At 54.5% G+C, this 14,323-nt stretch overlaps 1 protein-coding gene across 1 annotated transcript in view; it reads left to right on the forward strand.

Moving 5' to 3' along the window:
* The first annotated feature begins 6,295 nt into the window (after positions 1–6,295).
* ZNF653 (zinc finger protein 653) overlaps positions 6,296–14,323 on the forward strand; it is a 28,283-nt gene continuing 20,255 nt past the window's right edge. The window contains exon 1 of the mRNA XM_075346560.1: positions 6,296–6,607. Within this exon, the coding sequence (XP_075202675.1) occupies positions 6,330–6,607 (278 nt within the window). The 5' untranslated portion in view covers positions 6,296–6,329. The remainder of the gene's footprint in view (positions 6,608–14,323) is intronic.

The raw sequence follows: 14,323 nt of genomic DNA on the forward strand, positions 1-14,323 counted from the left end.
GCTTCACCTCAATTGAGAGTTCCTTAGACCGCATGTTGTCTGGTCACAGCAACAGCTTCCAAATGCAAAACCACACACCTGTAATCAACCCCAGACCTTTTAACTACTTCATTGATTACAGGTTAACGAGGGAGACGCCTTCAGAGTTAATTGCAGCCCTTAGAGTCCCTTGTCCAATTACTTTTGGTCCCTTGAAAAAGAGGAGGCTATGCATTACAGAGCTATGATTCCTAAACCCTTTCTCCGATTTGGATGTGAAAACTCTCATATTGCAGCTGGGAGTGTGCACTTTCAGCCCATATTATATATATAATTGTATTTCTGAACATGTTTTTGTAAACAGCTAAAATAACAAAACTTGTGTCACTGTCCAAATATTTCTGGACCTAACTGTATATATATACTGGCAGTTAACAAAATGTTGACATTGTTTTAACAAGAAAAAAATAAGAGTCTTGTGTTACTGTTTATTCCTCTGTTGATTACATTTTACGAGGGATTGTTTTTTGTATTGTGATTTTTTTTGTTTTTTTTGGGGGGGTTTTGGGGACTTTTATGGATTTAAAGATATAAAATACATTTTTTTCATTTTATGAACTTTTGGAATGGGGGAAAGAGGGTGATATAAACTATTATATTTTTGAAATTTACTTTATAGTGTTTACTATATATATATATATATATATATATATATATATATATATATATATACAGACCAAAAGTTTGGACACACCTTCTCATTCAAAGAGTTTTCTTTATTTTCATGACTCTGAAAATTGTAGATTCACATTGAAGGCATCAAAACTATGAATTACCACATGTGGAACGATATAATTAAAAAAGTGTGAAGCAACTGAAAATATGTCTTATATTCTAGGGTCTTCACAGTAGCCACCTATTCCTTTGATTACTGCTTTGCACACTCTTGGCATTCTCTTGATGAGCTTCAAGAGGCAGTCACCGGAAATGGTTTTCCAACAGTCTTGAAGGAGTTCCCAGAGATGCTTAGCACTTGTTGGCCCTTTTGCCTTCACTCTGCGGTCCAGCTCACCCCAAACCATCTCGATTGGGTTCAGGTCTGGTGACTGTGGAGGCCAGGTCATCTGGTGTAGCACCCCATCACTCTCCTTCTTGGTAAAATAGCCCTTAAGGCCGCTTTACACGCTGCGATATCGGTACCGATATCGCTAGCGTGGGTACCCGCCCCCATCTGTTGTGCGACACGGGCAAATCACTGCCCGTGCCGCACAACATCGCCCAGACCCGTCACACTACTTACCTGTCCGGCGACGACGCTGTGACCGGCAAACCGCCCCCTTTCTAAGGGGGCGGTTCATTCAGCGTCACAGCGACGTCACAGCTGCGTCACTGAACCGCCGCCCAATAGAAGCGGAGGCGCGGAAATGAGCGGGACGTAACATCCCGCCCACCTCCTTCCTTCCGCTTAGCGGCCGGGAGGCAGGTAAGGAGAGGTTCCTCGTTCCTGTGGTGTCACACGAAGCGATGTGTGTTGCCGCAGGAACGAGGAACAACCTCGTTACTGCTGCAGTAACAATTTTTGAGAATGGACCCCCATGTCACCAATGAGTGATTTTGCACGTTTTTGCAACTATGCAAAATCGCTCATAGGTGTCACACGCAACGGCATCGCTAAAGCGGCCGGATGTGCGTCACCAATTCCGTGACCACAACGTGTTCGCATTAGCGATGTCGTAGCGTGTAAAGCCCCCTTCACACAGCTATGAGGTGTGTTTGGGGTCATTGTCCTGTTGAAAAATAAATGATGGTTCAACTAAACGCAAACCGGATGGAATAGCACGCCGCTGTAAGATGCTGTGGTAGCCATGCTGGTTCTGTATGCCTTCAATTTTGAATAAATCCCCAACAATGTCACCAGCAAAGCCCCCCCACACCATCACACCTCCTCCTCCATGCTTCACGGTTGGAACCAGGCATGTAGAGTGCATCCGTTCACCTTTTCTACAAAGACACGGTGGTTGGATCCAAAGATCTCAAATTTGGACTCACCAGACCAAAGCACAGATTTCCACTGGTCTAATGTCCATTCCTTGTGTTCTTTAGCCCAAACAAGTCTCTTCTGCTTGTTGCCTGTCCTTAGCAGTGGTTTCCTAGCAGCTATTTTACCATGAAGGCTGCTGCACAAAGCCTCCTCTTAACAGTTGCTCTAGAGATGGGAAGGTGTGCCCAAACTTTTGGTCTGTACTGTGTATATATGTCTGTACTGTGTATATATATATATATATATATATTACCCCCTGGAAGACTTGCAAACGCAAGTAGGGCTTATTTTTTGGGGTATAGCTTATATATTAAAGGGAACCAAACATCAGGATTTTCGTGTATAGTGTAGAAGTTCATGTCCATGTGCTATGTGGATGTCTCACGGATAGCACACTGACAGCACACGCTGAACACACATATGGGCACACACATACGCACCTACACAACAGACCGTGCCAAAAGTGTGTGTTTTGCATGGATGTGTGAAAGAGGCCTTAGACCGTTCAGGAGGGAACATAAAAGGGAATCACATCCCAAGAAGTCCCTGACGCAGGATACGTTAAAATACAAATACCCTGAAAATAAGACCTAGTAGGATTTTTGGGACTTTTTTGAGTATGCTTAAAGGGAACCAAACATCAGGATTTTCGTGTATAAGCTGCAGCCAGTGCAGTACTGGCACTATCATGCACAGTGTGTACATACCATCAGGGGGCAGCTCGGGTGATTAGTCAGTGAAATCCAACTTTATAAAGTTTGAAATTTCGTGCACTTTTTGATTGACGTGTGCACTTCTCTGTTAATGTCCGGGCGGGTTATGCAGGAGTTCCCCGCCCCCCCACCAGCCTGTTCCTCCCTCTCTCCTGATGTCCGGGCGGGTTATGCACGTGTTCCCCGCCCCCCCGCGCCGCCTGTTCCTCCCTCCCTCCGGCTGTATGTAAATATCTAATCTTCAGAAACATGGCGCCGGAGTGGGCCTCTGCGCATAGCGCTTTTCTCCGGCGCATGTTTCTGAAGCCCCCGCATCACAACTTGGTGTCTGAGAGGGCGGCGCATGCGCCCTTGTTTCTTCACAGCCCGTTGTGACCGCGAGAGCGTGCGCGATTAGAACAGGACAGAACAGCTGACCGGAGGACGCGATTACCTGCTGCTCCTGTATCGTGCCGCCCCAGGACACCGGGCCAACACACCAGCCGGTGTGACATCGCTGTGGCGCCGCCCTCTCAGACACCAAGTTGTGTAATGCGGGGGCTTCAGAAACATGGCGCCGGAGATAAGCGCTATGCGCAGAGGCCCACTCCGGCGCCATGTTTCTGAAGATTAGATATTTACATACAGCCGGAGGGAGGGAGGAACAGGCGGCGCGGGGGGCGGGGAACACGTGCATAACCCGCTCGGACATCAGGAGAGGGGGAGGAACAGGCTGGTGGGGGGGCGGGGAACTCCTGCATAACCCGCCCGGACATTATCTGCAGAGGTGCACACGTCAATCAAAAAGTGCACGAAATTTCAAACTTTATAAAGTTGTATTTCACTGCCTAAACACCCGAGCTGCCCCCTGATGGTATGTACACACTGTGCATGATAGTGCCAGCACTGCACTGGCTGCAGCTTATACACGAAAATCCTGATGATTGGTTCCCTTTAAGCATACTCAAAAAAGTCCCAAAAATCCTACTAGGTCTTATTTTCAGGGTATTTGTATTTTAACGTATCCTGCGTCAGGGACTTCTTGGGATGTGATTCCCTTTTATGTTCCCTCCTGAACGGTCTAAGGCCTCTTTCACACATCCATGCAAAACACACACTTTTGGCACGGTCTGTTGTGTAGGTGCGTATGTGTGTGCCCATATGTGTGTTCAGCGTGTGCTGTCAGTGTGCTATCCGTGAGACATCCACATAGCACATGGAGACATGGACTTCTATACTTACCTGTCCATGTTGCTGCTGTATCTGGCACTGCTGCTGCTTCCGGTCCTCAGTGCAGTGCATATGCAATGAGCATAATGAGCGGGGGTTGGAAGCAAATAACAGCAGTGCTGGTGACATCAGCGGTGGAGACAGGTGAGTACAAAAAAGCATTTCATTTCTCAAACTCGTGGTTTTCTCCGGTACGTGTCACACTGATATCAGATCAGTGTGCGGTTCGTGTGACCCCCGTGTTGCCGGAGAAAAACTGACATGTTGACGTGTGGAGCACACGGACACATGGTCTGTGTGAAAACATGCAGGTGTGCGCAAACCTATTGATTTTAATGGGTCTACATGTGTCCATGTCTCCAGTACGTGTGAAAACAGACCTCACATGTACCAGAGACACAGATGTGTGAAAGGGGCCTAAGGGTGTGTACCGCCCCGGGGTTCGGCCGGCTGCTGAGCCGCTCGGATCCGTGCTCGTACAGTGGGTGGTGGCTCGAGCTCTCCACGGACCCGGGGGTCACGTCGCTCTGAAAGGGGGTTGGCGCTACACGCAGGGACTTTGGTGGGGAGGTCCACAGCCAGAGTCGCGGTGGTTTGCAGGGGATTTAAGTTTGTGACGCCACCCACGGGTTGTAGTGAATGGATGGACACCACCGCTGCCGTTGACTAGGCTCCCGGGGACGGTGTTGCGCAGCTTGGTGTTGACCCCGTCCGTGGGTAGGGGGATGATGGTCCCGGGGGCCCGAGGGAGGTGCTGAGGCGCGGGGATGGATGCGTGCTGGGGTGCTGGTGCGGTGCGCGGCCCAAAGGCACTGTTGTACTCACTATGATAAAACATGCTGGAGTCTCTGGTAAACCAAACAAGATGGTGAACGGGGCCCGCAGCCGGCTGCAGCTTCCCCTTAACAGGTTGGTGGTCTCTGCCTTTCTCCTGCACCTCTCTGTTGTAAAAGTTGTGACTTTTATGCCTAAGAAACGGTAGTCCGCTCCCCGGCTTGCTATGTGTCGGGAGAGCCCTGTTTGCCCGCAGACACTGGCCCCTCGGGTCTCTATGCCTGGGCAGTGGCTTTATCCTAATGGTTGGGCTGTTGTCTTCAGTCGGGTCTTCTGTGGGAAGGTCCTGAAGTCCAGTCCTCAATCAGTTGATTTGACTTAGCCTAGTTGTTCTGGGCCTCGTACTGGGTCTGAGTACCCCTCCTGGTGCTCCGGTTTCCAATCGGTTCCCTGGTTCGGTACCGGCGGGCCACCGCCCGGCCCCGGACCCTACGGTTCCACCGGCTGTAATCCCAGCTCCTCCAGGCAGCCACCACCGTCTGCCTCTTTGCCAAAGGTGACTGGGCTCCCACCTAGACACCTGGTGTAGACTTTGGCAGGCCTGAGCACAGGTCTGCCCTTGAACCTGACTCTCCTTCACTCCACTGTCAAAGCTCAACTCCCGTCTCCAGGCCTGTGAACTCCTCGGTGGGTGGAGCCCACCGCCTGGCTCTGCCCCCTGGTGTGAACATCAAACCCGGAGAGTGGTGACAAAGGTTTGTAGTTTGGCTGCTGTCACCTTACTAAGGGGAGGGGTGTGTGTGCATGGGACTACCTGGGACGACCTGACTAGTCCAGGGCGTCACAGGTGTGTGGCCATCAGGTTCCCATCCTTGAGAAGAGGATCCCGTCTAGATTGAGCTCCTGGTTTCACGTGGGTGGATGCCAGGACCACGATTTGGCTTTACGCAACCCTCAACGAAGAGGAGCCACTGATCCCTGTCCCTTGCTGTGGCCTTCTGACTTGGGGGGGGGGGGGCCTTCTTTATGATTGGGCTGTGGTAGGCCGTATCCTTGGGCACCATTATTTATTTATGTGGATTTTTCAGAGCACTGAGCACGATCTTGGTCTCTCAGAATAATCAGGGCAGGTGCTTTTCGGGTTTTTGGCTAAGATCATGTGTAGTATCGTTGGAGACGGCGGCTTTGGACCAGTCCGTCCCGGTAGACCGGTATCCGGCACACTGGACGGACGCTGGGGCCTTCTGGTGTAGAAGGACAAGGATGGTCGGACGTCGCCTTCTCCCGTGGGAGAACCTCATTAAACAAAACCCAAAAACCAATGGCGGAATGGCGGTTTTTCACCACATTCTTAAATTCGTAATCTTATATGGTGCAGGGAATGGAGCTATTCAAAACTACAACTAGTCTCACAAAAAACAACAACCCAGAAGCACAAAAATGGTGTGATGCATGTGTCTGGAGACGTTATTCTCCTTATGCCCCACTATTTACTCTTTCTCAGCACTGGCGGCCATTGTGCCCGCCCCTCCCCCATCACCACCGTCTGACTGTGCGGCGCTGTCAGTGTCCATAAAGTTTGTTGCAGCCCCGCGGTGACGTCAGCAGATAAGATGGCAGCCCCTGTGATAGAGACTCCCGGGTCGGAGGAAGAAGAGGATGATGAGCTCGGGAGGAAGATGCGGGGGAGGCCGCGGCTCAACGATAAGGACCGGGTGAGGCGGCGGCTGGAGTCCCGGAAGAAGTATGACTGCCGGCGGGTGTACCTGGGAGAGGCGCACGGGGCCTGGATGCGGAGGAGGGACCGGGGCGGCGGGGACAGCGCCGGGGAGGCCTGGAGCGATGCCCGCCTGGCCGCACATCTGCTGTCACTGGAGACCGGATCCCAGGGGTGAGAACCGGAGCGTCACTGTGCTGTCACCGGAGGGGCGGGACACGGCTGTCTGGACTGAGTATTGTGGGGCTTCACCCCCCCCCCCGCTTGGACTGTGTTTTATTGAGAGGTCCCGCCCCCGCTGTGGATGGGGGGTCCGGCCCCCGCTGTGGATGGGGGGTCCGGCCCCCGCTGTGGATGGGGGTGGCTGGGGGTCCCGCTGTGGATGGGGGGTCCGGCCCCCGCTGTGGATGGGGGAGGCTGGGCCCCCCGCTGTGGATGAGGGTCCCGCTGTGGATGGGGGTCCCGCCCCTGCTGTGGATGGAGGCGGCTGGGGGTCCCGCTGTGGATGGGGGTCCCGCCCCTGCTGTGGATGGAGGCGGCTGGGGGTCCCGCTGTGGATGGGGGTCCCGCCCCTGCTGTGGATGGAGGCGGCTGGGGGTTGCACTGTGGATGGGGGTCCCGCCCCTGCTGTGGATGGAGGCGGCTGGGGGTCGCGCTGTGGATGGGGGTCCCGACCCTGCTGTGGATGGAGGTGGCTGGGGGTCCCGCTGTGGATGGGGGGTCCGGCCCCCGCTGTGGATGGAGGTGGCTGGGGGTCCCGCTGTGGATGGGGGGTCCGGCCCCCGCTGTGGATGGGGGTGGCTGGGGGTCCCGCTGTGGATGGGGGGTCCGGCCCCCGCTGTGGATGGGGGAGGCTGGGGGTCCCGCTGTGGATGGGGGGTCCGGCCCCCGCTGTGGATGGGGGAGGCTGGGGGTCCCGCTGTGGATGGGGGGTCCGGCCCCCGCTGTGGATGGGGGAGGCTGGGGGTCCCGCTGTGGATGGGGGGTCCGGCCCCCGCTGTGGATGGGGGAGGCTGGGCCTCCCGCTGTGGATGGGGGTCCCGCCCCTGCTGTGGATGGAGGCGGCTGGGGGTCGCGCTGTGGATGGGGGTCCCGCCCCTGCTGTGGATGGAGGCGGCTGGGGGTCGCACTGTGGATGGGGGTCCCGCCCCTGCTGTGGATGGAGGCGGCTGGGGGTCGCGCTGTGGATGGGGGTCCCGCCCCTGCTGTGGATGGAGGTGGATGGGGGTCCCGCCCCTGCTGTGGATGGAGGCGGCTGGGGGTCGCGCTGTGGATGGGGGTCCGGCCCCTGCTGTGGATGTGGGCGGCTGGGGGTCACGCTGTGGATGGGGGTCCCGCCCCTGCTGTGGATGGAGGTGGATGGGGGTCCCGCCCCTGCTGTGGATGGAGGCGGCTGGGGGTCGCGCTGTGGATGGGGGTCCGGCCCCTGCTGTGGATGTAGGCGGCTGGGGGTCGCGCTGTGGATGGGGGTCCCGGCCCCGCTTTGGACGAATGTCCCCCCCCCCCCTTTTTTTTTTTTTTTTTTTTTATTATATTCGAGGGCATGATTTCTTTATCAGATCGAGGGGAGGGGGGGGGTTTATGGTGTCGGTCCAAGAGGGTGCAGGTAGTCAAGCGTTGTTGAATCCATGGGTGGCTCTTTGAGGGGAGAAATGGACAGCTATTTGGAGGTGGGGATGGCTCTTTAGGGTGGGCAGGAGGATTGGCTATGTTTAGGGGAGGGATGGATATTTTAGAAAAGTGGGACGGACGGCTCTTTGTTGGAGGGAGGGACGACCATTTTAAGGAAAGGGCAAGGACAGCTCTTTAGGTGAGGAACAGCTATTTTAGGGGAGGGGGAGGACGGCTCTTTAGGGGTGGGAAGGCAGGACTGCTATCTTTAGGGGTAGGGACTGACTTCTCTTTAGGGGGGATCGGGTGGACGGCTCTTTAGGGGAGGAGGGAAGGCGACAGACGGCTGTTTTGGGGGAGGGGGATGACATGGCTCTTTAGGGGAGATGGGAGTGGATGGCTATTTTTAGGGGGAGGGAATGGACGGCTCTATTTAGGGAAGGGAGAAATGGCTATTTTAGGGGAAGAGACAGACTGCTCTTTAGGGGAGGGAAGAACGGCTGTTTTAGGGGAAGGGACGTGCGGCTATTTTGGGGGGAAGAAAGGGACGACTATTTTAGGGGAGGAAACGTAGAGCTCCTTAGAGGAGGGCGACTATTTTAGAGGAAGAACGGCTATTTTAGTGGAGTGGGGCGGACGACTCTTTATGGGAGGGGTGGACGCTCTTTATGGGAGGGGTGGACGCTCTTTATGGGAGGGGTGAACGCTCTTTATGGGAGGGGTGAATGCTCTTTAGTGGAGGGGGCAATGGGCGGACGCTCTTTAGGGGGCGACGAGACAGACGGCTCTTTGGGGGGGGGGCAACAAGTGGAGGATGCTCTTTAGGGGAGGGGGACAAAGAGGGGAGGACTGCCCATTAGGGGATGGGGGAGACATGGGGAGGACGGCTCTTTAGGAGAGTGGGTGCGACGATGGCTCTTTAGGGGATGGGTACAAGGGACGGATGGCTCTTTAGGATAGGGGTCTACGGGAGTTGCTATATTTTTGGGAGCAATAAACCTGTAGGATTGGTTCTTTGGAGGCATCAGACCCGATGTGAAGTGTTCAGCATTTTGTGGTGGTCTACCTGTGGATGGGACAGGGCCATCGCTTGAAAATGGCTATGTTCTTTTTCTTTGTCGCTCTATTGGGAGACCCAGACAATTGGGTGTATAGCTACTGCCTCCGGAGGCCACACAAAGTATTACACTTAAAAGTGTAAGGCCCCTCCCCTTCTGCCTATACACCCCCCGTGGGATCACGGGCTCCTCAGTTTTCATGCTTTGTGCGAAGGAGGTCAGACATGCACGCATAGCTCCACTGTTTAGTCAGCAGCAGCTGCTGACTATATCGGATGGAAGAAAAGAGGGCCCATACTAGGGCCCCCAGCATGCTCCCTTCTCACCCCACTTTTGTCGGCGGTGTTTGTTAAGGTTGAGGTACCCATTGCGGGTACGGAGGCTGGAGCCCACATGCTGCTTTCCTTCCCCATCCCCTTAGGGCTCTGGGTGAAGTGGGATCTTATCGGTCTCCAGGCACTGAGGCCGTGCTCCATCCACAGCCCTTGGGAATCTGCTGGACATGGAGCTGAGTATCCTCAGGGACATGGCCCTGCTACGTTGAGGTACTCTGTGTCCCCGTGGGGACCGCGCACAGACACACGGCAGCACTGCTGGGTGTGTTAGTGCGCCAGGGATGGCGGCGCTGCCCGCACTGGTGCCATCGCACACTACAGCGTGCTGGGTGTGTTAGAGTATTGGGGGACTGCCGCGCTAACCGCTGCTGCCATTTTTATCTCAGGCGCGGCTGGGACTTGTGGTGCGCCGGGGACTTCCGCGCCGACCAGGGCTTATATGCCGGGCCGCGCTTATCACTCTAGTCCCCGGCTTTTGCGGCCTTCTCTCACTTCGTTACCGCCCACTGGCCTGCCAGTCAGGGTAAGGGCGTGACGCTGCACAGCACGGCAGCGCTGAGAGATGGAGCATGCTTTGCATACTCCACCCCTCTCACTGTACACAGTGTGAAACCGGATTCCCGCACTTTCTGGGGCACGCCCACGGCCTCCTCCTCTACACAGGACGCCGGCAGCCATTCATGTCAGTTTTTTCTGTGACTGAGAAAAGAGACAAGTTTGGGAAGACCCTGGCAGGGATTCGGGTGGTCACACAACCGCTGTGAGCGGGCGGTAAGCAGCACCTGTGGTGCTGACCCCAATAGTGCCGAAATGCACATATAGATATATGCTTGTACGCTATACATTGCACTGTTCGGTCGCACTTTTGTATTTTGGCTATATACCCTCCTTGATTGTTCGGGGGAGATAACAGCATATCGTCTGTGAAAAACAAGAGTGCAGAAGCACAGGTTTTCTATGCAGCCTGTACAGCATGTACGGCTATACTGCCGGCAGGTTCCACGGACCCCAATTGTATGCAATGCACGGCCCTTGTGGAACTTACTCAGCCGGAGTCTCTGCTAATGGTCCAGGTGATGGGGACGGAGTTTGCAGTATCTACTTCAGACTTTCTGAGACTATGGCTAAGATACTAGAAGCCTTGCAGTCCAGACCGGTCCCTCAGACCATGGGCTCTGTTGATTCATTGCCCCTGGTCCCCCCCCCCCAGTTGGTACAACAAGGTGCTCCTGGAGTGTCTCAGGGATCCCAGGGTGAGGGGTCTGACTCGGACCGCAGTCCCAGACCCCCTAAGCAACCTCGCTGGGAGCATCCCTCGACGTCACAGCATCATTCAGGGTCTCAGCATGGGGACTCTCTCTATGATAAGGCGGAGGTATCTGATCAGGATTCTGATCCTGAGAACGTTCTCTACCTGGATACACCTGACTGTGACACCGTAGTGAACGATCTTACGGCATCCATCAATCACATGTTGGTTATTTCTCCCTCAGCTCCTACGCCTGAGGAGTCAGCTTCTCAGCAGGAGAAATTCCGTTTCAGGTTCCCCAAGCGTACATTGAGTACGCTTTCTGGATCACTCTGACTTCAGGGAGGCAGTCCAGAACCACCAGGCTTCTCCAGATATCGTTTTTGCCTTAAGGATACACGTTATCTCTTCCCTTTTGACGTTGTCAAGGGCTGGGTTCAGTGTTCCAATGTGGACCTCCTATCTCCAGCGGCTAAATCCTTAGTTGCAGTGGAAGATATGGCTTCACTCAAAGATGCCACTGACAGACAGATGGAGCTCTGGTTGGAATCCATCTATGAAGCTATTGCCGTGTCTTTGCTCCAGCTTTCGCAGCCGTCTGGGCGCTCCAAGCGGTCTCAGCGGCTCAAGCGCAAATTGAGGCAGTCACACGTATGTCTGCGTCGCAGGCTGCGTCTTTAACATCTCAAACGTCAGCGTTTGCGTCATACTCCATTAATGCTGTCCTGGACTCGGCGAGCCGGAAGGCGGTTGCGTCCGACAATTCAGTGGTAATACGCAGAGCCTTGTGGTTGCGGGAATGGAAGGCAGATTCTGCTTCCAAAAAGTGCCTAACCAGTTTGCCATTCTCTGGCGACCGCTTGTTTGGTGAGCGACTGGATGAAATCATCAAACAATCCAAGGGAAAGGATACATCCTTTCCTCAGGCTAAACCGATCATACCCCAACAGAGGAGGGGACAGTCGAGGTTTCGGTCCTTGCGGGGCGCAGGCAGGTCCAATTCTCCTCGTCCAAAAGGCCTCAGAAGGATCAGAGGAACTCCGACGCGTGGCGGTCTAAATCACGCCCTAAAAAGACCGCCGGAGGCGCCGCTACCAAGGCGGCTTCCTCATGACTTGCGGCCTCCTCACACCGCATCCTCGGTCGGTGGCAGGCTCTCCCGCTTTTGCGACACCTGGCTGCCACAAGTAAAAGACCGTTGGGTGAGAGACATTTTGTCTCACGGTTACAGGATAGAGTTCAGCTCTCGTCCTCTGACTCGATTCTTCAGAACATCTCCGCCTCCCGAGCGAGCCAAGGGTCTGCTGCAGGCGGTGGGCATTCTGAAGGCAGAAGGAGTGGTGGTCCCGGTTCCTCTTCAGCAACAGGGTCACGGTTTCTACTCCAACCTGTTTGTGGTTCCAAAGAAGGACGGGTCCTTCTGTCCTGTTTTGGACCTAAAACTGTTCAACAAACACGTAAGGACCAGGCGGTTCCGGATGGAATCCCTCCGCTCCGTCATCGCCTCAATGTTCCAAGGAGATTTCCTAGCATCGATCGATATCAGGATGCTTATCTCCACGTACCAATTGCTCCAGAGCATCAGCGCTTCCTGCGCTTCGCCATAGGAGACGAACACCTTCAGTTCGCGGCACTGCCGTTCGGCCTGGCGACAGACCCAAGGGTTTTCACCAAGGTCATGGCTACAGTAGTTGCGGTCCTCCACTCTCAGGGTCACTCAGTGATACCTTACTTAGACGATCTGCTGGTCAAGGCACCCTCTCAAGAGGCATGCCAACACAGCCTCAACGTTACTCTGGAGATTCTCCAGAGTTTCGGGTGGATCATCAATTTTCCAAAGTCAAATCTGACACCGGTCCAATCGCTGACATATCTTGGCATGGAGTTTCTTACTCTTCCAGCGATAGTGAAGCTTCCGCTGGACAAACAGCGGTCACTACAGACAGGGGTACAATCACTCCTTCAAGGTCGGTCACACCCCTTGAGGCGCCTCATGCACTTCCTGGGGAAGATGGTGGCAGCAATAGAAGCAGTCCCTTTCGCGCAGTTTCACCTGCGTCCTCTTCAATGGGACATCCTACGCAAGTGGGACAGGATGCCGACGTCCATAGACAGGAACGTCTCCCTCTCTCAAGCAACCAAAGCTTCCCTTCGGTGGAGGCTTCTTCCCACCTCATTATCGAAAGGGAAATCTTGCCTAACCCCATCCTGGGCGGTGGTCACGACGGACGCGAGTCTGTCAGGGTGGGGAGCGATCTTTCTCCACCACAGGGCTCAGGGTACGTGGACTCAGTAAGAGTCCTCACTTCAGATCAATGTTCTGGAGATCAGGGCAGTGTATCTTGCCCTAAAAGCGTTCCAACAGTGGCTGGAAGGCAGGCAGATCCGAATTCAGTCGGACAACTCCACAGCGGTGGCTTATATCAACCACCAAGGTGGGACACGCAGTCGGCAAGCCTTCCAGGAAGTCCGGCGGATTCTGCTGTGGGTGGAAGCCACAGCACCCACCATATCCGCAGTTCACATCCCGAGCGTAGAAAACTGGGAAGCAGACTTTCTCAGTCGCCAGGGCATGGATGCAGGGGAATGGTCCCTTCACCCGGACGTGTTTCAGGAGATCTGTTGCCGCTGGGGGATGCCGGACGTCGACCTAATGGCGTCTCAGCACAACAACAAGGTCCCGGCATTCATGGCGCGGTCTCACGATCACAGAGCTTTGGCGGCAGACGCCTTCGTTCAGGATTGGTCGCAGTTTCAACTCCCTTATGCGTTCCCACCTCTGGCACTGTTGCCCAGAGTGTTACGCAAGATCAGGTCCGACTGCCGCCGCGCCATCCTCGTCGCTCCAAAATGGCCAACGAGGTCGTGGTACCCGGATCTGTGGCATCTCACGGTAGGCCAACCGGGGGAACTATCAGACCGACCAGACTTGCTGTCTCAAGGGTCGTTTTTTCCTTCAGAATTCTGCGACCCTCAACCTGATGGAGTGGCCATTGAGTCCTGGATCCTAGCATCTGCAGGGTTATCTCAAGGGGTCATTACCACTATGAGACAGGCCAGAAAACACACATCTGCCAAGATCTACCACAGAACGTGGAAGATATTCTTATCTTGGTCCTCTGCTCAGGGAGTTCTCCCTGGCCAATTGCCTTGCCTACTTTCTTTCCTTCCTGCAATTCGGTTGGAAAAAGGTTGTCGCTCGGTTCCCTTAACGGACAAATCTCAGCGCTCTCTGTATTTTTTTCAGAAGCGCCTAGCAAGACTACCTCAGGTACGCACGTTCCTGCAGGGGGTTTGCCGCTTAGTCCTTCCTTACAAACGACTGTTAGAACCCTGTGATTTGAACAGGGTGCTGATGGTTCTGCAGAAACCACCATTCGAGCCTATGAGGGATTTTTCTCTCTCACGCCTTTCGCAGAAAGTGGTTTTCCTAGGAGCAGTCACTTCACTTCGGAGAGTGTCTGTCGGGGCAGCATTGTCGTGCAAAGTCCCCTTCCCGGTGTCTCACCAGGTCAAGGGGTTCTGCGTCCGGTTCCGGAATTTCTCCCTAAGGTGGAATCCCCCCTTTCATCTCAATCAGGGTATCCGTACCCTCTGTTTGTCTTCATCCAGTTCACCAATGTGAAAAGGATTTGCA

The sequence above is a fragment of the Anomaloglossus baeobatrachus genome, chromosome 4 (assembly GCF_048569485.1).
Source record: "Anomaloglossus baeobatrachus isolate aAnoBae1 chromosome 4, aAnoBae1.hap1, whole genome shotgun sequence".
NCBI classification, from domain to species: domain Eukaryota; kingdom Metazoa; phylum Chordata; class Amphibia; order Anura; family Aromobatidae; genus Anomaloglossus; species Anomaloglossus baeobatrachus.